A 26,330-nucleotide genomic window follows, 5' to 3' on the forward strand; every position below is an offset into this window, starting at 1 on the left:
GAGATCGGCTTCGGTTAGCGTCGAATCTTGCGTATGGCGTTGGATCTCGGCTTTGGTTGGCGTCAGCTTCGGTTGTGTGTGTGTTTGTGTTTCGTTTATTTGGAGGAGGCTGGGGGTTGGCTGTCGGCAGTGGGATGCGAGCGAGGGAGGCTGTGGGTGGTGGGTGAGTGGCCGTGTACGTGGGTTGGCTATCGGCAGTGGGCTGTTGCTGCTGTCGTGCTGCTTGTGCTGTTGTTAATGTGTTATTTGTGTGTGTGTAATCGTTTGTGTGTGTGTGCCCGATTTGTGTTTGACTTGTGTTTGTGTGTATTGCGTATGTAATTATGTATTGTGATTTGTGAAATGTGAATATGTTGTTTGTGTGTGGCGTGTGTTTAGATTTAGGTTTTTTTTTTTAAAGCAACCCGATCGGGTTTCACCATTTTCATCCGATCGGGTTTCCTTTATAACCCGATCCGATCCGAACCCGAAATTTTTAGGATCGGGTCGGGTCGGATCGGGTATTTTGCCCACCCCTAATTAACACTCAAAACCATATGGCTTATTATATTTGGTCAAGTTCAGTAAACTCGTTCTCTCAACAAGTGCCTATGTGTTTGACTTGATATCTCATGTCAATGATATGAAGCTCACCATCCATTTTAGTATCACATACCATAAGGAGTCACAACACATACTAGTGTTTATAGAAATTTATAATGTCCAATCATAAATCCACCACTAGAAACTATTTTAAAAGTATGGTACAAAGGATACATGTTTCATATTCTCGACAAACTCGAGAATGTGTTCCTTAACTATTTTACTTCTTGAACTATATTTATTAAATTAATTTATGAATGTTGATAACTTTGCCATTTATAAATATCAAAATGCTATTCAAATACAATAATTCCCTAAAAGCAAATATCATTCGATTGGCCTTTAGGGCATATTACTAACAAATCTTTCAGCCTTTAGTTTCTCTATGCTTCCCCAGCTGGGTACAGTTGACCTTGGCAACAATATGTTTTCTTGTGGCTTCCCATCTACACTTACTTCATGCAGGTTATTGACCGCAGTCAGGCTGGCCAGTAACCAGCTGCGAGGAGAAATTTCACCCAAAATTGTTAAGATGAAATCTCTGTCTTTCCTCTCGCTTTCTGATAACCATTTAACCAACATTACTAGTGCAATCAGGAATCTGTTGGGTTGCAAGAACCTCAGTGTTCTTATCCTGTCTACGAACTTCACAAATGAGGCAATCCCAAATGACGATCACATAAACTTTCAGATGGACTTCAAGGTTCTGGCTTTAGGTGGTTGCAAACTTACCGGTCAAATTCCACTAAATCAAATCACAGGATCAATTCCAGGGTGGTTAGGGAACTTGCCAAGATTATTCAACGTATATTTGTCTAATAATCTCCACTCAGGACAATTTCCCAAGGAACTTTGCAGATTACAGGCACTGGCATCAAACCAAGTGAACTGGAGCTATCTATAGTTGCCTCTCTCTGGAATTCTTAACACTGCTACTAGTCAACAGTATAATAATCTCTTGAACTTTCCACCAGCAATATTCCTCAGAAATAACAGCCTCACTGGAACTATTCCTATTGAGATTGGTAGACTAAAGTTTGTTCATGTGCTTGATTTTAAATGCAACTACTCATGCAGGTACCTAACTGCAGTTAGACTGGCTTATAACCAGCCACAAGGACAAATTTCACCTGAAATTGTTATGATGACACCTCTTTCCTTCCTTGCTCTTTCTGGTAACAATTTATCCTACATGACTGGTGCAGTAAGGATTCTGACGGGTTGCAAGAATCTTATTGTTCTTATCCTCTCTAGCAACTTCATGAACGAGGCAATGCCAAATTATGATCTCAAGAAAATTTCAGATGTATTACAGAATCTCCAGGCTCCGGATTGTGGTGGTTGCGAGCTTATTGGTCCTTTCCCCCTCTGGCTTTGTAACCTCAGGAAGCTTCAGGTCTTGGGCTTATCAGGAAATCAAATCACAGGTTCAATTCCAAGGTGTGGTTCGGGAAATTACCGAGCCTATTCTATATCGACTTGTCATGTAACAATGTTTCTGGAGTATTTTCCCAAAGAACTTGGCAGACTGCAGGCACTTCAATCACATGAGGACCAATTGAATAGTAGATATATGGAGTTGCCTCTCTATATCCTACTGACATGTTAATTAAGAGATGTAATAATCTTGTCGAAAAAGCTCAGGGCACCGTTCCCTTAGCAAATATTACCATGATATAGTAAACATTAGTATTGTATTTATTTATTTATTAATTTTTTTTAAATTTTCCTTTAGAGCTTTCACTTAATAGAAGTTTTTTTTCCTAAGAAGGAAAATAAATAAACTTAAGTTTCAAAGAAAGGAAAAAGAAAAGGCGACAACAATGTTAAGGATGAATCCTCACCAAACATATTTTAATGATCTCCGTGATGGAATCAAATCTTATAGTTTCCATGATTATCATCAACAAATCTCAATGATTATAGTCTTCATAAATATCAGCTTTGACTTATTAATTTCCAGATTGTATATTGATTATTATTACGTAAATTGCTCCTAAAATATAACTTATTTATAGTCAAATTTTCCATTTTTAATTTACTTCACTTCTGTATATAATGATAAAACATCATTGAATGAAATTGAAACTTTTCATTATTCTTTTATCTTTTACAAACAAAATCAATTCTTCATGAATAGTACAGACTAATATGATTAAAGTTCTTTCCAGTGGTGGAAAAAATATTCAAACCCCTTATATTTTGATTAATTTTATATATGGATAGAATTTCTATTTGATTTTCATATGTCTACCCTTATGTTTTATCAATTTCATATAACAATTGAGCTTTTATTTATTTTCAAATATATCCCTAAATCAATTATATTATCTTTCCAATTGAAATTGGTGACTTATTTTATAAAATGATTCAATTATAGATTTATTGAATAGATTGAAAAAATTATGGGTCTAAAATGTTATTACTGCTTTAATCTATTTTTAAAAAATTCTAATTGAAAAACAAGTATGTAAATATAATATAACATCGTCACCAATATTAAAAGTACTTGAAAAAATATATACTTTTGATATTTTATTTATTAGTTACGTTAACTAAGAGGACAAGTTAAAAAATAAAATTTGAATATTTTGAGTATTTTTTTTAGAAAAATCATCAACATCTAGTTTTTCAAAGAGAGTTAGGGTGCTTAGCAAAGAAATAACGGCACCCAAATACCTTTTTTTTAGGTTGAATTTTGTTTATTATTTAAAAATTTGACTAATAATATTTTATAATTTAAAGATGAATAAATTTTAATTGTTTAATTTATTTAAGCCTTGTAATTAAGTACTTTTCAAAGTTCTACTTGCAATTTTTAATTGATTGTAATTACATGTGTTGATTTATTTTAGCTTGAAATTCTTAATCGATTTATTAATTCTTATATAATTACATGTTATTATAGGTTGCAATGTTAGATTCGGTAATTGAAAAATAGTATTTTTATATTTGAATTGTCTTTGTTTTCTTTTGTTTTTCTATAATTATTTTTATTTAGCTTACCTATTTATAGAATTTTTCGTGTCTCCCTTATTTGATGTACTTTTTTCTACTTATGAATGTTTATGCTCACTTCATAATATAAAATTTTTAGCTTAACCCGGCGTAATATGAAGTCCTAGGTCTACCCCTAGTTCTTTCGGTATTAATTTAAGGAAGATGACTGCAGGCTAAAGTCGTCACTAGAAAAAGAGCTAAAGAAATAATTATAATTAGGTAGCATTTATTTTTTATATGAAATGTGAATAGTTTTGAAATTTTCTTAAGTTAAAATGACTCTGAATACAAATGTCTGAATGATAATTTTTTTTTAATATCTGAATATAAGTAACATCTTGTTTGTTTTTATAAATAAAAAATTTAAAATATGATTATTTGATATTTATGTCCTTATAAATTAAAAAAAATAAGTTTTATAGTTTAGGAAATAAATATATTTAATAGAGATGCTTTTTATTATAATTTTTGAATTATAATATTTACTTCTCATTCAAATATTTTTTCATTCAGATAAAAGTTACAATATTTTATTTTTTCTATTCAGATATAAATGTCTAAAGATTAGCCATAAGTTATAAAAAATAATTTTAGAAAAATTTTGAAATTAATAAAATTTCAAAATTTAGATATTTAATAAGCAAGTCCTTAGTCTTTTTTTAAAAAAAAATTCTAAATTCAAATGAAACCAGCTGAAGATGAATGGCTCTAGGAATGGCAGAAATCCTCATATGACGGGATCCTAGGGATTTTTTCCATTCAATTAAGGTACGGGAATGATTTTATACCCAATTTCTTATTTAAAAAAGGGACGAGAATGAAGTAAAATCATCATCCCCTTCGCATTTCCCCATTTGATTTTTAATTTATTTTTTTAGAATTATTAGTAAATAAATAATAAAATTTAAATTGTAAAATATTAAATATTAGTGTAAATAAAAAATATCAAAATATTTATTTAAATAATATAAATATTAATTAATGTAAAAACTTTAAAGTAATTTAGACTTAACTATAACCCAAAACGCATAATCTCATAAGCCCACAATCCATAAGCAGGAGGAGCAAAAGACTCAAAAGGTAAATGTTTTTATTAAAAATATTAATTTAGGTATTTAAATTTATTTCATTATTGATATAAAAGTATTTTTTTTTGTTTTTGTTATAGAATTATGAAATTGACAAAGATAATTATTTTGATAATTTATATTTTGTAGTGTGATTTTTGTAATGGATTAATACTAATATAAGATATCAGTTATTTACAAATCAAAGATTCTTGAGATCTCTTGTTATTATTCGAGGATTACCCTCCCCTCAAGGAATTTGGGCAGAGATGAGGAGGGGATAGAGATATATGTAAAATATTAGGGATAGATATAGAGATATCAGTCTTTCCCCTCCTCTCCCCCATTACCATCCTTCAATGACTCACAGATATAAAAAGTCATATATATATATAGAGAGAGAGAGAGAGAGTAATTTTCTAACTACTACAAGTATCTCTAAATGTAAATATTTTTAAAAAAAATCATATTCCAATTTAGTCATCACAATGTCAATAATGCCGGCAGGGTTCTGAAAATACGCGTGCACACTGCAGTTGGTGGCTATGTTATTTCACATTTTCTTCTCATCTGTTGTAAGATAGCGAAACAGGAAAACAATGATGAACTTGGTAATTTTAGACCATGTATTATTACTACTACTACTACCACTATTATTATTATTCCTATCCTGCTTTGCTTCTCCTCATCAAGGCAGCAATCTCCAAGAGCAAGACTCTCTCTTGTCTTCAAGAAAAATTCAATGTAATAAATTCATATCCTTCCTTGAATATTTGTCTTCTTCTGTTGAGTGCTGCTTGTGAGAAGGAGTCTTTTGTGACAAAGATGGTCGTGTTGCCCAATAGAGGCCTTAGTGGCATCATTTCTCCCTCTATTGGCAACCTCATACATCTTATATCACCTCAAATTGTCACACATTAATGTGAAGTTTAACTTGTTTTTTACCCTCAAAAGTCTTGGTCTCCCCAAATGTTTCTTTCATTTACTTTCAACAAGTTTGAATAGTCAGCTGCGGTGGGTAGGGATTTATTTTGTCATTTTCAGTTTTGGCCCAGAAACCTCAGCATATCTAGTTCGCTCTTTATATCTGATTAATTAAGGAAGAAAAGAAATGTGCTGCTTCACACAGCAAAGAAAAACAATGCCTAAACTAAAACTCCTACACATAATAATAATTATTTTGTCTTGCTTTTCCTCTTTTTGCCAAGCGTGCAACCAAATAGATCAAGACTCTCTTCTGTCTCTCGGCTTCAACATATCTTCTCCTGGATTGAACTGGTCATCTTCCACTGATTGCTGCTTGTGGGAAGGCATCAAATGTGATGCCAATGGTCGAGTCAGTCATCTTTGGCTACCCTGGAAAGACCTTACCGGCACCATCTCCCTTTCTATCGGGAATCTCACACATCTATCTCACCTCAATCTTTCACACAATTGTCTTTCTGGTGAATTTCCATCATCTTTGTCCTCCAATTACATTAAGATCATAGATTTGTCCAGCAACCACTTCCAGGGAAAAATCCCATCAACCATTTTTCGTCTAACTCAGAATTTGATCACATTTAATGTCAGCAACAATAGTTTCACAGGCCTTATCTCTTGGTCAGCCGGGGTTGACTCTTTCTGCTCCATCAGGCACCTGGATTTGTCCAACAATTGCTTCACTGGCCCGGTTCCTCTGGGACTAGGAAGTTGCTCGAGATTAAAGACTTTTCGAGCAGGTTTCAATTATCTCACAGGATCACTTCCTGATGACATTTACACTGCTACATCTCTTGAACAGCTCTCCTTATCTTTTAATCATATCTCCGGATCCATCAAAAATGGCATCGTCAATCTCACAAGCCTCAAGTTTCTTGAGCTTTACTCCAACAGTTTGACCGGGCTGATCCCCCGAGATATTGGCAAGCTCACCAACTTGGAAAGTTTGGTACTTCATAACAACTCTCTGTCTGGTTCTCTGCCTTCGTCTTTGAAAAATTGTATTAATCTCACCATATTGAACTTACAGAGCAATTTCTTTGAAGGAGATATTTCGGTTTTTAACTTCTCAACACTTCTGAAGCTTCGTGTACTTGACCTTGGTAGCAATCTGTTCACCGGTAGCTTGCCAATAACTCTTAATTCGTGCAAGTCACTGACTGCAGTTAACTTGGCAAGAAACCAGCTAGAGGGACAAATCTCACCAGGCATAGTTGCACTGAAATCTTTGTCTTTCCTCTCACTTTCTAACAACTCTTTAACCAATATTACTGGTGCAATCAGAATTTTGATGGGCTGCAAGAATCTCAAAGTTCTCATCATCCCTTTGAATTTTATGGATGAAACAATGCCAGAGAATGACCACCTAACATCAGCAAATGGATTCAAAAATCTTCAGGTTCTGGGTTTAGCTGAATGCAAACTCAAAGGTCAAGTTCCATCCTGGATAGGTAAGCTCAAGAAGCTTCAGGTCTTGGACCTGTCTTTTAATCAACTCACCGGTTCAGTTCCACGGTTTTTAGGAAATATGTCTAGCTTATTCCACATAGACTTTTCTAATAACCTCATATCAGGAGAATTTCCTAAGGAATTTTGTAGGTTGCCGGCACTGACTCCAGAACAGGACAAGAACAAAGCGAATGAAAGTTATCTAGAGTTCTCTCTCTTCAAGGGAAGCAACAATTTTATTGGAGAATACAAAAAAATCTTCAACTTTCCACGAGCAATATACCTGAAAAACAACAGCCTCAGCGGCAGTATCCCTGTTGAGATTGGTCAGTTAAAGTTGCTTCATATGCTTGACCTCAGTCACAACAACTTTTCCGGCAACATTCCAGATCAAATTTCTCAACTTACCAACTTAGAGAGAATGGATCTCTCTAAAAATCATCTATCTGGTGAAATTCCTGTCTCCCTTAAACGTCTCCATTTCTTGTCTGCCTTCAATGTTGCGGAGAACAATCTTCGAGGATCAATACCTTCAGGAGGTCAGTTTGATACTTTTCCAAGCTCCAGCTTTCGAGGAAATCCAGACCTGTGTGGTGCCATTGTTCAGCGCTCATGTTCTGTTCAACCAAGACCTATTGTTCTTCCTGATTCAAGTGAAGAACTTGGTTATGGACTCATTGCTGAACTTGGTTATGGACTCATTGCTGGAGCCATTTTTGGATTCATTATCGGGTGCACGACTGGGATACTGCTTCCCCTTCAAAGGCTAAAATTTCTGCAGCAATTAAGGTACCTTGTACGCCACTGAGAGAGCAACTACAAAAAATATAGCAAACCCAATATTGAATTGAGAAAGACATGATAGCTTCTGTCAAATGTCTTTAGCGTTGATAGGGAATTGATAAGATTAGAGGGGAACAATCTTTTGTTTCCAGTTTCTGGGATGTATGAACAGACCTAAGATATTATGGGATGGCCGTTTAAATTTGTAGAAATTTTCTCTCTTTGTGTTATGAGCTAAGCAAGTTAGCGAAATCATGCAGAGATCATAGCAATTCCCATTTGCTATTAGTACTAAAGGGTTTTTGTAACAGAGATAAGTTCAAGCAGGCTGCTCAGTATGGAAGAAACAAAAGCAACCAAGATCTTTACACTTCAAATCTATTGAAAACTCTTTCGTTTTAACAAAGAAAAGTAACCTTCGATTTTAAGTCACAAAGAAATTGGACTATCCAGCATTTTTGGTATGGGGACAACTAAATCATTCTTTGCTTGTTTCCTGCGTCCATAATGAGAAGATATACCATTTGATTGCAATCTCACAACCATTGATTTGAATTCTAAACTCGTCAATTTCTGATGACAGCAGCAAAGGTTTTACAGGCCCAACCTTTTCTCTATCTGAACGGATTCTTCCCATTCTCAATAAGACACTGTGACAGTAAAGCGAATCTCCTTACCTCCACTCTCCAGAACTACCAGCAGTGCCATTGTCCACCTCACCAACCTCAGAATTCAAGACCTCTTTCCAACAAACTGATTGGGTTAATTCCAGGTTCATTGCAACAATACAACTTGGTTCTCCGTCTCCAGTAATTCCAGCTTAGCAGACTCAACTCCGACAACAACTTTACTGGCAGCTTCTGCCCCTGCAAGTGTTTCACTAGTTGCTCTAATATAAGTTTGTAACTGCTATGTATCGCTTCATGTTCAAAGAACAACAGCTAAAGTATTTGGTGAGAACCCTCTTGTAATTGGCAGCTAACAGGACCAATTATCCACCTACTTATACTTGATGGTTAGCGATTCAAAAGCAAGTAAAGAATTTAATAGAGGATTAAAACAAAGCACAAGAACAAGTATTTGGTTCAGCCACTTGGGCATACATTCACGGGCTAAAATGGCTAGTGTTTTTTATTCAAGCTTTCGAGAACATAGCATAAGAATCACAAAGTTACAAGGACAAGAATGAAACAAATGGCTCTCAAATTAGTTAAGGTCTTCATGAGAAGGACCCAAGTTTGTGCTACAATTATCAGCCCCGGCCACAGCAGTTTCCCGGTGGAAAAAAGTAATTGACTTTAATCAATCAAACTAGCTATCACTGCCACATAAGCAGTCCCCTAACAACCTTGACACATCAGCATTCTCCCTAAAGAACTCAACTAAATTTTTCTAACCAATTTTCAATGAAGAACTTGTGGAAAAATAACATTACTTGTCAGTTGATAGAAAATAATTAGTCGTCAAACTTTCAAAGTATACATCTCCATATATTCAAATCTACAAATGAGGGATGACATAATCCTATTTTTCGGTTTTTTTAATATTTTTGGCGATTTCTCACTTCTCCACAAGAAAACTTGAAATCTGAGTGACTTCTGATCCTGGGACCTCAAAAAGTAAAACAAAAAATGGCATTACAGAGTATGATATTAGCATAAGAAATGAAACAATTGCAGCTGCAGCTACACCTGTCGAAGGAAAAGCTTATGAGAATCAAGTATGAGCATGATTTCAAGCTTTTGCACAAAATGTGTATGCTTAAGAGTTTCTATGCAAAAAATATAAGTCAAAAAAGGAAAAGAGAAAGAAAATCAATTCAATATGATATAAGACCAAGAAAAAAGATCCATCTGAAAAAAAAAAAAAATTATTGGATTGCAGAAGACCAATTCAACAGTCAAGTCTTCTACATATAAATTGCTGATACCTAAACCCATATATGATAATCAATCCATTCCTGAATGAGAAAAAATTCAAAATACAACCCACTATTTTATTCAATAGCAAGGCATCATCAAGTTCCAAAAATAACTATTTTAACTCTCAAGTTCATTTGAACCCTTTCTGAGAAAATAAGAGAAAAATATACACTATTTCCTAAGTTTTAAATTCTCAACAAACAATTTAAAAATGAATATAGTACCTGCGGCTGGTGGACAAATCATCAGTTGTCATACGGAAAAGTCTATCCTCAGAAAGTAAATGTTAATGAAGATTCAAATCTTTAATTTTCTCAGATGACTTCAGGATGTTATTGTCTCTATCACTAGTCATGGAGGTTTTAATATTCTAATGCAACCTGCTATGAACAAGTTAGTCCAAGTGATGCAAGCTCTATATATTTTGTCCCTTCAATTCTTTCTGATATATGACAGCATAAAAATCGGCTGCCAAACACATATAATTAAAAAAAATTTGCCTACCTTAGTCTTGCACTTAGTCTTGCAGCTTTTAATACTATTTCTGTCCTGCTTTGCCTCTCTTTGCCAAGCCTGCAACCCAATAGATCAATACTCTCTTCTGTCTCTTCACCTCAACTTATCTTCTCCTCCATGGAACTGTTCTTCTTCCACCAACTATTGCCTGTGGGAAGGCATCAAATTTGAGGCCAGTGGTTGTGTCAGTCATTTATGGCTACCCTTCAAAGGCTTTAGCGGCACCATCTCCCCTCTATTGGCAACCTCACACATATATCCCATCTCAACTTCTCACACAATCACGTCCATGGTCCTCTTCCCATCAATTCCTTTCACTTCTTAACTCTGCTTGAAATAATTGATTTGAGTTATAACTCTCTTTCTGGTGAGCTCACTGGCCTTATCCCTTCCTTGGCTTGGAATCATTCATTCTGCTCCATGAGGCTTCTAGACTTCTCCTACAATGATTTTAGTAGCCAGGTTCCTCCTAGACTTGGAAATTGCTCTAGGCTGAAGTCTTTTCAAGCAGGTTATAGTAATCTTTTGAGATCACTTCCTGATGACATTTATGCTGCTGCATCACTTGAAGAGCCGTCCTTACATTTTAACAAGCTCTCTGGATTTATCAGTAATGACATCATTAACCTCACAAGCCTCCTCGTTCTTGAGCTTTACTCTAAAGAATTGATTGGTTCTATTCCCAGAGATATTGGCAAGCTCACCAACTTGAAATATTTGCTTCTTTATAGAAACAATCTGTCTGGTTCCTTGCCCTCATCTATGATGAATTGCACCAATCTCAAAACATTGAATTTAATGGGCAACCTCTTTGCAGGCAATCTTTCAGCCTATAATTTTTCTGTGCTTTCCCAGCTGGAAACAATTGACCTCTATATCAATATGTTCACTGGTAGCTTTCTATTGACCCTTACTTCATGCAGGTTGCTGACTGCCCTTAGGCTGGCTTGTAACCAGCTAGAAGGACAAATTCCACCCGAAATAATTAAGCTGAAATCTCTGTCTTTCCTCTAACTTGCTGAAAACAAATTAACCAATACCTCTGCTGCAATCAGGATTCTAATGGGTTGCAAGAACCTTAATGTTCTTTTCCTCACCATGAACTTCATGAATGAGGCAACACCAAATTATGATCAAAACAAAATTTCAGATGGATTTCAGAATCTCAGGGCTGTAAGTTTAGCCGGTTGCCAACTCACTGGTCAAGTCCCTCTTTGGCTTAGTAAGCTCACAAAGCTTGAAGTTTTGCTCTTATCAAGAAATCAAATCACAGGATCAATTCCAGGGTGGTTTGGAAACTTGCCGAGCCTATTCTATTTCGCCTTGTCCCAAAACAATATTTCAGGAGAATTTCCGAAGGAACTCAGCAGATTGCAGCCACTTGTAATAGAACAGAACAAATTTAACAGGAACAAACCAGATTTGCCTTTCTTTCTCTTTCCCAATCAAAATTCTACAAGTCATCAGTATAATAGAATTTTCGGCCTGCGACCAACAATATTCCTGGCAAATAACAGCCTCAGTGGAAGGATCCCAGCAGAGACAGGTCAGTTAAAGTTTCTTAATGTGCTTGACCTCGGCAATAACAACTTCGCCGGCAGCATTCCAAATCAAATTTCTCAACTGACTATCCTAGAAAGATTGGATCTATCTAAAAATCATCTATCTGGTGAAATCCCTGCTTCACTCAGTAGTCTCCATTTCTTGTCATTCTTCAGCACTGCAGAAAATAATATGCAAGGACCTATACCTTCTGGAGGTCAACTTCATACTTTTCCTCCCTCCAGTTTTGAAGGTAATCCAGAATTTTGCAGTGATATTGCAAATCGGTCGTCCACTACTCAACCAAGAACTACCACAAATATTGGTTTACCAAGTAAATCCTCAAATAATATGGATCTTTGTAATGGCCTCATCGCTGGAACTGTTTTCGGTTTTATTATTGGATCTGTAACTGGGATAGTTTATTCTCTTCCTAAGTTAAAGCTGTTGCAGCTTATGCTAAATGAGGGCTGATCCACCATGTGACATCGCACTTATTATGGTACACGATGTCGCACTTGAGAAGCCATGACTGGAGGACCGCCCCATCATGGCTTGTCACGTGTGACATTGCGCATGTTAAATAGTGCGCTAGATCAAAATCCTATGCTAGATACATTGAGAGGAAGGCACAAAAAAAGATGTAACAATCCTAATGAAAATTAGGAAAAACGTGCTTGAGGCCTTGAAAAGTTATCAACCATATATAGAACTCGCAATTAATCATAAATAAGATCATGTTGCCAAGAAAATAAATATCTCGTGTTTCAAAATGTAAATGCTGTAACATTATTTCAGTAACTTGACATACAGAAAAATCTTAGATACTCGCCCAGTGTATTACACCCTCTCTGCCATATTCTTGGCATGTGTACTCAATGTTTATAGGTTGCACTTTTGGAGCTAATGTCCTATTCAACAACCAATGACCACAACAATAAATTTCTAGCAGAGACCTATCTTGTTGCACGGTATCACTTCTGCAATTTGTTGAAAAATCTCTCTCTAGTTATTATAAACTTGTTGAGATCATAGCAAATCCAGTTTGCTTTCAGTACCAAAGTTCATGGGTTTCTTAACTCTTAACCCATCACACAATAGAAAAACAAATTTAACCATTCTACGCCAGTACAGCTGAAGAAGAAACAAAAGCAAATCAAGATCTTTACACTTCAATGCATCCACATTTCAAATCTTCACAAATTGATCTTTAATGATTTTCTTTCACTCCGGACAAATTCTATGTTTGTCAAAGAAAAAGTAAACCTTCAGTTTAAGGTCCAGTTGATAGCAACAATATATTGACAGGCCCTGCCTTTCTTCTATCTGGATGAATTCTTATAAATCTCAAGCTACGCAGAGTTGCCTCCCCTAATTTGAGACTAATGCTACTAATCAACAAAAAATTAAACTCTTAACCTACCACCAGCAATATTCCCCTTGAACAACCACCTTAATGATATTGTCCCAATTGAAATTGGTTAAACAGAGTTCTTTCATTTGCTTAAGCTCAGCCATAACTTCTCTGGCAAAGTTCTAAATCTAAAGTCTCAAAACCTCTAAATTAGAGAGATTGTATTTCTTTGGAAACCATGTATCCAGTGAAATCTTTGTGTCAATTGTCATACAGTGGTCTCAATTGTAAATTTTCTGATAATAATTTTGAAATATTAACACTTTAGGAGATCAGTTCATACCTTTCTGAGCATCAAATTTTTAAGGAATACAGTGCTCTTGCATGGTAAATCAACAATTTCCTTTACTGTTGTTCCTAGTAATAATTATTCGTACAGAGTTTGAATGACTGGATACTGTAACTCATTTGTGAGCTAACAATTCTGTAGCATAATAGCAATTTATGTTTCTCAACAACCAAAATAAGAGGATCAAATTGACTTTCAGGTTTTTATGTTTCATCTCCCAATGAAATGGATGCTGGTGAGAAAGTAGAAGATATATCGTCTCAAGATAGAAACAAGAAAAACCAGTCAACTTCAATGGGTTAGCTTAGACTAAAGTTGCACAAAGTGGACAAAAATGACCAACAAGTCAACAACAAATGACAGAAGCTGCAGGACTAGATCTTTCTGCAAGTAAGTATAGGCCTCACATAATGCGTGAACATGGGTCTAGAGGTAATAACCATATAGTAACTTGCAAGTCAAGGAAGCTAGTAGAGAGATTCTAGCATGTCGAGAGAAAAAATTAGCCATTGATGAAGTGTGCATATAGCTCACTAGTAACTAACAGCTGACTTAATTCAATTTAGGACAATATTAAACTGGTTTCCCAAATATTTTTGCTACATTACTTTTACTACCGTACGCAAGCATCTTTTTATAAAATATGCAATAAAATTAAAGAAGAAATATATTGCTTCGGCAAAGTGGAAAAGAAGCCTGATGAAAAGTTTTCATCTACTCTGGAAGTACTCTTTGACAGCCATGCACGTGACTATCATGATCAAAATATAATAGGGTGTGGTCCTTCATTATGACTTTCAATTTCTAAGAATTTTACAGGCTAGTGAGCATTGGTAGGAAAAAGAAAATAGTAACTAAAATTTGAATCCTTTAACAATTGATCTCAAGAAACCTCAAACTCGAATAATGACAAGCATTGCCAGGATCTATATTACAACCATAAATTTTCTATGATTTTGCTACTGTAAAATAACTAATTCCGATTATGAGACTGAAAATATCAGGAACAAAATGTTTCAAACCTTCGATGTAGTGACACCCCACTGGAGCCCATTACTCTCTCCAATACCCCTGTGAGTGTAATAAACAAGGTTGCGAGTAAAAAGCATTAATAAAAGGAACTGCAAGTCTGAATCACCAACGCAAAAAGCAACTTAGCAGCTATGCCAGCTTTATTCACTGAGAAAAAGACAATTCAATATATTTACATTTAAATGCATGGAAGTAGCACAACTTTATTTTTTATTTTTTATTTTTTTGTGTGTATATATATATTTCTACAGAGATATCGTACATGGTCCAGTTTTACTGACAAGATGGGAGAAAAGATAAAAATTTTCACAAACTCTTCTCTTGCCCCATCTTATCAAAAGCAAAACTGAGTTTACGATTTCCTCTTGTGTACTTCACTTGCATCAATGAGTCTTCAATCCACCCCTAATTTTTGTTACAGTCCGTAGCATTAAAACTTCATACAACAAAGTTAAATCTGTCATACATGGTTTGGTCTATACTCAGAACTCTTAAAATGATGTCTGTGGCAATTCTCTACATATACCAAGCCAATACCAAGCAGAATGCAGCTTCTTCATTCAAGAACCTCGAACAATCCATTTTCTGAACAAGCACTGAATCAACTCTAGGTCTTCTGTAGACCGTGAATAGGGGTTATGATTTAACATCCATTTAGGCACTATACCAGTTCTAAAAAATTATGATCTTTCATCATTACCTTAGCATGTCTCCAGTATGCAATTGCAGCCCACTCAATGCAGGTGAGATGCCAAAAGTGCTATCATCACCATAGGATGAAGGATGCCCAAGAGGCATTGGCCGATCAGGAAGTGGTGGAACTTCGATGTCCCCCTCCAACATTTTCAGAGCATCTGAAATGGTAGGCCTCAAAGCCACCATAACATGAGCACACAAAATCCCAACCAAGACAAATCTCTCCATTATTGCCTTAGGATTCAAACTCAAAAAATCATCCTCTTTCAACAAAGACGGATCCAAAGCCTGCCATACTTTTCCAGCTTTCACTAATGACCAAACCCAATCCGTTATCAAGCATGCACGTGGAGATCCTGATGTTGACAAATCAAGAGCCTTTCTTCCACACATTATCTCCAAAATAACCACCCCAAAGCTATAAACATCACTCTTCTCAGTCAATTGCCCATAAAGAGCATATTCAGGTGCCAAGTACCCATGAGTTCCTGCCACTCTTGTAGTAAGATGAGACTGCCCTTCCCTGCTTTGTTTTGCAAGACCAAAATCTGCTACTCTTGCTCTCATGTCTGCATCTAACAGGATATTCGTGGCCTTAATATCTCTATGATAAATTGCAGGTTTCACTCCATAGTGCAAATAAGCTAACCCCTTTGCCACATCTAATATTATATTCTTCCTTTGAGGCCAAGTCAATGGCCTCTTAGCAACTCCACTTCCATCATTGAAAGAAGGGAATAAATGGTCATCAACATTTCCATTGGGCATGTAATCATAAACAAGATATCTTTCGCTCCCTCTCTCATTATCCCCGTCAACCACACAGCATCCTCTAAGAGGCACAAGATTCCTATGCTTCAAATTGCTAATAATCTCAACCTCATTACAGAACTCTGCATCACCTTGAAAATCAGACTCAATTACCTTTTTAACAGCTACCGTTGTCCCATCTTGTAGAATCCCCTTGTAAACAAGACCAAAGCCACCTCTCCCAATAAAATTCTTTTGCGAGAATTTATCAGTTGCTCTCTCAAGATCCTGAATCTTGAACCAAATTGAACCAGTATTAGGCCTCAATTTCGGCCTAGAACTTTGTCCCTCTAAACTAGAAGAGGAATCTAAACCCGAACCATAAAATCTCTTCCTCAACTTTTTATCCCACCAAAAATACAAACCCAACAAAGCAAACATGACAAAAATTGCCACCCCAGCTCCGGTCAAGCCAAAAACAAGAGCTGAATGTCTCTTATTTGAAGACTTCATGGGGGACATCAATGACAAACCAAAAATACATGATAAAGCTCCATTACTTTCAGGACCAAACTCATTAACGATACCAGCAGCATAAAGAATTGTAAAGTAAAAACAATCAGTGGCATGACTCGTATTACCATCAACAGCAATCAGCTGACTCTGAACTTTAAACCCAGCAGCAACACAAGAATCACAAGCTGAAAGATCAGTTAAATCAGACTTACAGGACGAGTCCAGCTGAGTTGACCCACCAAGCTTGCTCTTCCAATCCTGTAATGACTCAATACTTGCACATTTATTGCGGCTGGTCACAAAGTGAAAAGGGTCTAAGCAATAAGACACCAATTTATCAGACAAAGAGAAAGCTGACAACTTTGTCTGAAAATCCCGTAAACAAGAAACAGATGTGGGCAAATTTGGAAGTCGAAAAAAAGTAGTTTCTTTGAGATGCTGGGCAAAAGCAACCCCATAGAGAGACAATAAACTTAGGCAACATGGGTTCTTGTTGTTTCTGATATTGGTGCTGTTGGCTTCATAATTTTCGCAACTTGTTTTGTTCCATGGGATTCTCAAAACATAATTCAGGTCCATTGGACATGTTGTAGAATCATTTTTAGATGAAGGAGAGGTGGCAGAGGTGGTGAAAGAGAAAGCTGACAAAGAAAGAAGAGACACAATTTGAAGCAAATGAAGGCTCTTCATCTGTCTCCTTTTTGCCAAGTTTTGCGAGCTCCAAAGTTGATAAATAAAGAGAGAAACGAAATGGGAAAGGGCAATTGAGGATTCTGAGTCGTCTTTGATGCCACAGGATGCATTGGCAATGGGTCGACCTTGCTTGTTTTATTATCAGCGGCTGATTTTCTGCAAGTTAGTAAGAAACCTCACTCTCAGAGTATAGCGCGTTTGCTAGACGCTCGATTGTGGAGGAAGAAAAGGGATTTTATAGTCATGCAGCTGTAAATAAATCATTTATGAGACTGACACAACAATATTTGAACAAATTAAAAAAGGAGCCGGCTAAGTTACGTTAAAAGTAACTTACGCCAGGTACAGCAACAGTGACAAGTCCCATTATTAGCACTGTTGTTGTATCTGGCGTAAATTACGTTTAACATAACTTAGCCAAAGCCATTAAAAAAAAGTGTTAAACAAATTCTTAATTTATTTTTTATTCTTTTACTTTTTAAGATTAGAACTCAGGTGACGAGTTAAAGAAAATTGATTAAAAATCAACTAATTAAGTTCTTAAGTACATAAAAATATAAGACACGATTATCTTACAGAAGACCTTACGACTTCTGTAAGGTACGTTTACCCAACATAGGTAAAATTGAGGTGAGCTTAGGTGGGTCACACTCCATTTTAATTCTTAAATTTCAACAATAATTAAGAACATTCTAAAAAACTTCAAGATTAAACCTAAGAAAAAGAGTCAAGAGAATTTTTTTTTTTACTTTCATTAGAACCATTACAAAAATAAACAAAATAAATATATTTATTTAAAAAAGTAAGAAAAATCTATTTCATATATTAAAAATATTAAGATAATTATACATAACATTCACAATGATTTATAAAATTTATATTTTTTATTTACAATATCTTTTTTAATTATGTCTAGATTAGTATAAATCTTAAATTAATTTTTTTATTTGATAGATTTTAGTATTAATAAAATTTGTCGGGTAGACTACTAATAACTTGATATTAAAAAGATTTTTTTATTATATAATTAACTTCTATTATTTATGTTGTTCTATTAATTATACTTCTTGTAATATTTTATTTGTATCATATGCTATTTATTTATTATTTTAGTCTTATTGCTATATTTATATTTATTTGAGTTATTATAATCAAAGAATATAACAGTTATATATGAAATTAAGTGGATTATGAGTGACTATTTAAGTAAATTTTAAGAGGCATGGGTAACCTTTTCTGAAAAATTATTGACAAAGTTTAAATTTATTTTTTATTTTTTATTTCTTCAAAATTTGAACTTGGAGATCAGTAAAAAAATTTATTTGAAAATGGGGCAAAATTATGTTGCAACTGTGGTATGGTACCACAATTGTAATCAACCATTAAATTTATAATTATACAGTTACATTAACTGAATTTAATAGTTAAAAATAATTATACTACCGTACCATAATTTTAACATAGTTGGACCCTTAAAAATGACTGGATCAAATTCTTTTAAGTACAAATAATATAAAAATATGTCTTTTTACTTATCAAGAATGGGAGATGACTTAACAAACTATGATTGACATCTATCAATAACTGTGCATTTGTGAACTTGGTCAAACAGTGAATTTATGAGCAATTCTTTGCACTAAGATTTTAGATGTCTTATCAAAAAAAAAAGATTTTAGATAGAAGATGTATCACGCGCTCGAAAATCGCGAGGCTAAATGATTGTGTAAGTGCTGACAAAGTGCAGATGTTGATAATGCGGACTCAGTGGAGTGAAAGATTCATTCAATCTGGGCAAACTTAAGGCGGCCGCTTGTTAAACTTATTTATTTTTGTAAAATAAGTGAAAATTAAATTTCTTCTAAACCTTTGTGCTCATTTATTTAGACTAAATTTATGCTTCAACAAATAAAAAGTTCTTTGATTAATTTTTGTTCCTCTTTAAAAATAAAAATAACCGATTTACTTAAAATAAGTTATTAAGCTATGTTCTAGCTCGCTTAAAATGACATATTTGTCTCGTATAATATAAGATTAATAAGTTGTAACACAATTTAATAACTTAACACGAAATTAGCTGGATTATAATGACCGGAGATCATACAATTAATAAATTTATCGTATTCGTGTCAATGTATTACTGATAGTGTTAATTTCAATTTTAGAATTTTCAATAGGCAAATCTGTTTACGACAAAATTAAATTTTGAATAATTAAAATATTGAGACACGAATGATCTAATAAAATTGTATTTTATTTTTAATATTTAAAAAATTATTTTAGTTATATTTGAACTGATTTGATATAATTACTAAATTAATGGTGCACGATAATTTTATTAAATGGTCGATCTTATCCTTACATTTTGGTATTGATATGTCAAATTGTGAAGCCACAATTACCTGAAAAAACAACCTGATTTGTCATCATCTCAAGTTTAATTGTGTACAATAAATTTAATTAGTGTAAGAGCACTGAAATTTGAACATTATGATAAAAAAAAGAAAATGAGTACTATTTAGATTACAATATCAATGTAGCACATAAATAGACAACATTATATTTCTCATAATAATATCAAGCGGTGATCAAATACGCCACTTTTATTTATATGTTAGAAAAATTATTCATCCTCGCATTTGATAATACATATGTCAAAAACACATACACAAGACGAAAATGGTTTGCAATAAATTAAATTCGTCAACAAATTTATCCTCGTATATAATTTTATCTTATCATTTTATCTTATGTACAATTATTAATCAAATCTTTCTTCAATATTAGCGTGCGCAAAATTCAAACTTGAATTTCTTGCACCTTCCAAAAACTTTACAAATAGATATAGCTCTACTACTTTTTAAATTAATGATAAGAAAAAAAAATCAAGATCATAGTCAAAATTGTATATTTTCTAGCTTTGAAAAATATTAGTTAAGTGAGAAACTTATCCTATGTTGTCCTTTTATTGTGTACACGTAGTTATTACTATTAGCTTTCTAAGTTGATCCTATCAAATAAAAAAAAAAAAAACTTTCTCAGCTGATGGAGACCTTTTCAACAATGTTGACGCGTAGAAATGTAAACCAACATCATTGTCTTCTTTTATTGGGGCTTCGGGTCTTCTTTGACCATTAATTGATGGCATAATCCTACCTAATCATTGCATCATCACAGAATTATTGGGTTAATTAAATATACCTGTGCTTTAGAACCTTTAAGCCCTTTATCTCTCAATATTTTAATTCTCAAGAGGCCTTTTTATTTTCCGTATGCTCCGGATGAAAGCTATGAATCTTGTGCGGATTCTTCACACACTCCCAATTAACTGGGAGGTAGATGTTTTGACGCTAGAATTTACTGCAGAAAAAATGGAGTCATGTTTGGCTTGAGTGTGATTCAACGGCATAAATTAATATAATAAATGACTACACATTCTTGATAAGTTTTCATTTCATCCGGCGATATATATAAATTTTTTATTTCAAGTTTTAAATATAGATTTAAGTAGTATTTTATTTTTGTTTTTTTTTGGTCTAAAATCTAAATAGGTTTGAATTTAAATATCTAAGTGACATTATTTGTTTTTTTATTTTAATTTATAAAAAACTTAAATATGACTATCTGACATTTATATTCTTATAAATCAAAACAAAAAAAATAGTTGATTTTATAGTTTAAAAAATATATTTATAGAGATATTTGAGAATATAATATTTATTTATTATTTTTAGAATATAATATTTACTTTTTATTCAACATTTTTTCATTTAGATAAAAGTCACAAAATTTTATTTTATTTTTATTTAAAAAAAAGTCTAAAAACCGAACATAAATTATATAATTTTTTTTAAAAAAAGTCTAAAATTAATAAAATTAAAAACTTCATACGTTTAACAAATAACTCTGGAGTGTTTTTGAATGACTATTAGACTAAATTTATAATTATTTAGTGCGTTTATTAGTGAATAAACATATTTTATATCCTTTAGATATGTTGAAAATTGATATCTATTAAACGGTATAAAAAAATAAAAAAAAATGTCAAGAAACAAAAATACAACCTGCTACAATTTACTCTTTTAATTTATCTCTCCTAGGGGCAGCTTTCATCTCTTTCTCTAATTGTTCACTGGGGTGATGCTCGTTGTAGAGGACATCGATCCTTTAAGAAATTATGTTTGATGTCAATTTAGGAATCATGATCTATTGCAGGATCTCGTATTAGGACCGTTGGATTCAAACCTAATAATTAATTTTTTTTTTAATTTCAGATAATGGTGGGGCCACTATCTAAAATCAAAAAGGAAAAAAAAATAAAAGTAACCATTAGCATACAATCCAAGGGCCCAAGCGGAATCTCGCATTTTTTTTTAAAAAAAATAAGGGATCAGCATAAGACAAACATTCTAACTTCTAAATGGTGTTCATGAAAACAATAATTGAGACTGAGAATGATATTTTTTAGAATAAAAATATAATTTGCATTATTTTGTAAAATTAGTCTTTTAGCACTCACAACAAAAAAATGTGTTTAGTGTTATTTTTTAAAATGAGTAGTGTTGAAGTAAAAAATAATATAAATTTTGTGAGATAAAATTAGGATGTATTGAATTTAATGAAGTGGGCTCTAATATATTTTTCTTATTATAAATATGTTTTAAAAATAATGGGAATTTTTTTTTTAAAGAAAAATAAATTTTAATTGTAACTTGAAATAGAGGGTCCAGCTATGGTGCAACTGGGTACCATACCACAGATGCACCTATCCATTGGATCCAACTATGATGAAAGATCCAATGGTTAGGTGCAGCTATGGTATGGTACCACAGTTGCACCACAGCTAAATCCCTTAAAATATGATGACTTCTATTTTCAAAAATAAGTTTCAGAGAATATGTCACTAAAATCTAAATTAGACAAATGTATTCTTCACTATTTTCTATTTTCAAAAATAAAACACACAAAATAAAAATGCAACCAAACACACCCGTTTCTTTACATACATCCTTCTATATTTTATAAAGGTGGATTTGGTTTTCCTCCATCTAGTTCTAGATTGTAGATTTATGGTAGTTATTGCGTTTCATTTTTTTTTTTTTTTTTGCTGTGGCTTTTGAGGTTTTGTTAATTTTATCTATCAATAATTTATTTTTAATAAAAAGATATAAGTATGTAACTTTTAGATTTGGAGAACTGCAAACACAATTGTCTGTACATTTGGTAAAAATATTTTTCAATGATATTGAGTGTGCCAATTTAATTCCAAGTACATCAGAACCATTTCATTGGTTCACCTATTGTGATGGATTACTTGTAAATTTATTTATATATCTGTCATAGACTTATCATTTTAAATTTGTAATAATCTACTCTATAATTGATTTTGCGATGAAATAATATGTTGCTTGTTCAGAAAATACGTAATATAAAATGTACAATAAATTTGACTAGAAGCATCTTGCACATGTTAACACATGTCTTCTAGACGACATAATTTAATACATACATGTAAAAGATATTTAAAACCATAGCAATTTCTTTCTTTCTTTTTTTTTTTTTCCTATCAACGCTCAAGCGACTATAAAGAATTAGCGGTTATATACTCAATCCTTTACCTCAACAATGAAGTAAGCTAAATAAGTAGTTGTTGGTTTTTATTATAATATTAATTGGGAGGTCAAATTTTTTACATGGTAAAAAAATTATTCAACTAAAAGTTTAAATAAATGGGTAAGAACCTAGTAATAATATTAAAAAAAGTTCTTAAATTAGAGCTAATTGAACGCAACTTTTTATGTCATCTAACATTTTTCATTATATTTGTTCTAAGAGTGAGACTAGTTACACTTTAAAAAATACTCTAACACTGTATTATGCTAAAAAACTATCAACTAAATTTAAAATTAGTTTCTATATTTTGTACACTCTTTTAAATGCAAAAAATATGTACACTTAAACGATTTAAATTAATTATTCTTATTTATTCTATACACTTATAAGAATATACAACTCACCCAAAAAATTAAAAAAAAAAAGCGAAAAATGAAAGAATAAGAAGAAGCCGTCTTCAATTCTTTTTACATAAAGCAGTACTTAGTCACTACTATAAAATTCATAAAAACGTATTAACTGATTATCCTGACCAAACAAAGAAAATTAAATAAATAATTAATTCCAACTCCAAACTCCATTTTTCATCTTATGCTTATTATTATTAAAATATTAGAAATAAAACTTTTGGGGTGAAAGGTATGGGAATTGAATGGTGAATGAGTGCACTAAATAAGTGCTCAAAATAATTATATTATAATCATTTGTAATAAATTATCTTGAATATAAAATGATATCGTGGGCATATTTATAACTATAATTTTATTAAATCACAAGTACAAACAGTAATATCATTTTATCATTGTTAATTTCATAGAAAAACAAAACAAAAGTGGTACTCATTTGATCATTTGTGATTCTTAATAAATTTATTTTCAAAATTCCTGTCATTTTTCATGGATAGCTGAACCCTCAGATTGATCACAAAAACAAAATTGAGCTTTTTTCTTTAGAGAAAGCTTTTGTTGATTTTAAGGAGTAAAGTCAAGTCAGGTTACCCAATTTGTCTTTGTTGTCCTTTTTGTGAACTGCGTTTTGAAAGTTTATTTGAGAACAAGATGAACAATAATGTTAAGGGCAAATTTTGGATAAATGGGAAATATTAAGAAATTAAAATAATTTTTTTAAAAGATGTGTATTTAAAATGAGGTTTGATGACAGAGAATTAGAGTTTGGGTAAACATCATTCTAAGTTCTAACATTTTCCTTCATGTCAAACCTAAATTGAGACTTGAAACAAGACCCTGTAGATGGGTTGAAAGATTAAAAAATTCATTCCAAAGTGTGCCAATGAATATGTCAGGATAATAAACTTGAGATTTTGACTCTAATATCAAGTCAAAAAATCTCTTAATTGATAGCTAAAAACTTCAACTGATAAGTAGAAGTCCAAACTAATATGGCAAAATATCAGTAGCAATAATCTGGGCTAGTTTTTGTAGATTGATTTTCTAAGGGAAACAATCATTAACCAATTAGTTTTGTAAAATAAAATATAGCCTTGGATGGCTTAGATTATTTTCGTATATTTCAGAATTGGATGGCTTATGAATAGAACGCAAACCTAACAAGTATTGACAGGAGCCACTTTGACACGACTCTCTTTGCGCAATTGCTTTTACATATTTTAAATTAATTATAATTTTCTATTCAACTACTTTCGAAAGGAAAATTTACACAAGTAGTCCCAAAACTTTTAAATTTTTAAAAATTGGCCCCACTAACTTTTTTAATCATAACTAGGCAAATATCTAATTTTTGAACTAAAATATCCTCACTACTGTCAACAAATAATCAATCAGGGCAAAATTATGTTGTAATTGTGGTATGGTACCACAGTTACTTTCAACCGTTGGATCTACAGTTGCATAGTTACATTAGCTGGATCTAATGATTGAAAGCAACTGTGGTACCATACCACAGTTGCAACATACCTGGACCCCAGCAATCAATACCACTCTCAACAAATTTCCAAATATCATCACTCTCAATAAATTAATGTGAGTATTGATGTAAATTTTTTTAACTCAAAATATTCAGTTTGAGTTAATAGATTAAAAAAAAGAACACAGTCATTCAAAATAAACAAATTTTGAGTTAAAACAAAGTAAAGTACAAACCCAGGAAACATGTGACAGGTGCTTGTCGCAGTTGAGCTTGGGTGATAGGTGCTTGTTGCACTTGAGCTTAAGCGATAGGCACCTTTGCACAAGTGTGACAAGCTTATGTTGCACTTGACCTTGGAGGACAGGTGCCACACCAAAACACATCTTTCTTAGTTCGGGTGACTTTTGTTTTTTCATTTTAATTTTCAACATGTATATATGAAAAATCACATTAAAAAAATGGTTAATACATTTATAAATATAACAAAACAATTAAAGTTTGCGATAGGTGCTTGTCGAACATAACCATAGAACCTATGTTTTATGTGCAGATGCTTGTCGAACTTGTCTATTGTACCAAATTGGTGTGACACGCAGCCATACACACCATATCAGTGTGCTACATTTTGATGCAATGGCTATCGCACCAAAATAGATGCTATAGGTGCCATCACCCTAAAATACAACACAACATGTGTTGTGTCTAGTGCAATAGGCATCAAAACAAAGGCGTATATGGTGCCTATCACACTAAAGCCACAATACAAAACCAAAATCATCATTATCATCATCATCATCTCGATGGTTAGCCACACCATCATCATTCTCATACCTTACAACACTACAACCACAACATATTATTTCAAACCCTCAAATAATAAAAAAAGAAATACTCACACATTTCATCAAACACTTTTTGCGTGACAATTATATTTAGTGCAATTGTTCATTCTTTCCCCAGTACATACCTAACTATTAATGATATTAATGATCATATACTTTCTATATCTTTCTAAATATAGTAGTATCATTGTAAATATAGAAGCATAAATTCTTTAATTTGTTTAGTTTTGATACTTCTGGGTATACAAGGATTGTATTTGTATAACTAGCACTATTAATGCCAATTCCCATTGATATACAAAATTTGGTGAGGTTTCTTTCATCAAATATGAGTTTGATTTCACATGGTATTAGAGTTACGGTTGATGGTCAATCGCCAAAAAAAGTTGACACTATAAGAAAACTGGCAATAAATGACTGCAAAAATCTATCATAAAGAGAGGTGGATGACAGTGAAATTATCTATCATCTATGTACCTGTCACTCTTTTATAATAGAAAAAGAGTATGTCATTAACTTATGATAGCGTTTAAATGTCATATGTCAGTCATGGAAAAATTATTTAATTTTTTGGCGGGAAATGTGAATTTTTTTTAATTTTGAAATTTTGGCGGGAAAATTGATTTTCGCACGTGAATTATCGTCTGGACAATTTTGGCAGGTAAAATATTACGTTTGTGATGGAATTTGTGATTGATATTTTATGTCATTAAATTTTTTTATGACTTATTTTATGATTAATTTTATTGGTCACAGATT

At 32.9% G+C, this 26,330-nt stretch overlaps 2 protein-coding genes and 1 pseudogene across 2 annotated transcripts; 2 read left to right on the forward strand and 1 right to left on the reverse strand.

The window, feature by feature from the left end:
• The first annotated feature begins 5,572 nt into the window (after nt 1–5,572).
• Nucleotides 5,573–8,074, forward strand: LOC102620691 (receptor-like protein 3). The gene is made up of 2 exons (XM_052441835.1): nt 5,573–6,579; nt 6,661–8,074. The coding sequence occupies exons 1-2, from the start codon at nt 5,761–5,763 to the stop codon at nt 7,885–7,887; spliced, it is 2,046 nt and encodes a 681-aa protein (XP_052297795.1). The 5' UTR covers nt 5,573–5,760; the 3' UTR covers nt 7,888–8,074.
• A 1,452-nt stretch (nt 8,075–9,526) lies between these two features.
• LOC112497611 (tyrosine-sulfated glycopeptide receptor 1-like) lies at nt 9,527–12,316 on the forward strand (annotated as a pseudogene).
• A 1,995-nt stretch (nt 12,317–14,311) lies between these two features.
• On the reverse strand, nt 14,312–17,422 carry LOC102620242 (probable receptor-like protein kinase At1g11050). The gene is made up of 2 exons (XM_006471052.4): nt 15,278–17,422; nt 14,312–14,616 (listed from the first exon to the last, which is right to left on the reverse strand). The coding sequence occupies exons 1-2, from the start codon at nt 17,227–17,229 to the stop codon at nt 14,562–14,564; spliced, it is 2,007 nt and encodes a 668-aa protein (XP_006471115.2). The 5' UTR covers nt 17,230–17,422; the 3' UTR covers nt 14,312–14,561.
• Nucleotides 17,423–26,330: the final 8,908 nt, after the last annotated feature.

This window comes from Citrus sinensis, chromosome 5 (assembly GCF_022201045.2).
Source record: "Citrus sinensis cultivar Valencia sweet orange chromosome 5, DVS_A1.0, whole genome shotgun sequence".
NCBI classification, from domain to species: domain Eukaryota; kingdom Viridiplantae; phylum Streptophyta; class Magnoliopsida; order Sapindales; family Rutaceae; genus Citrus; species Citrus sinensis.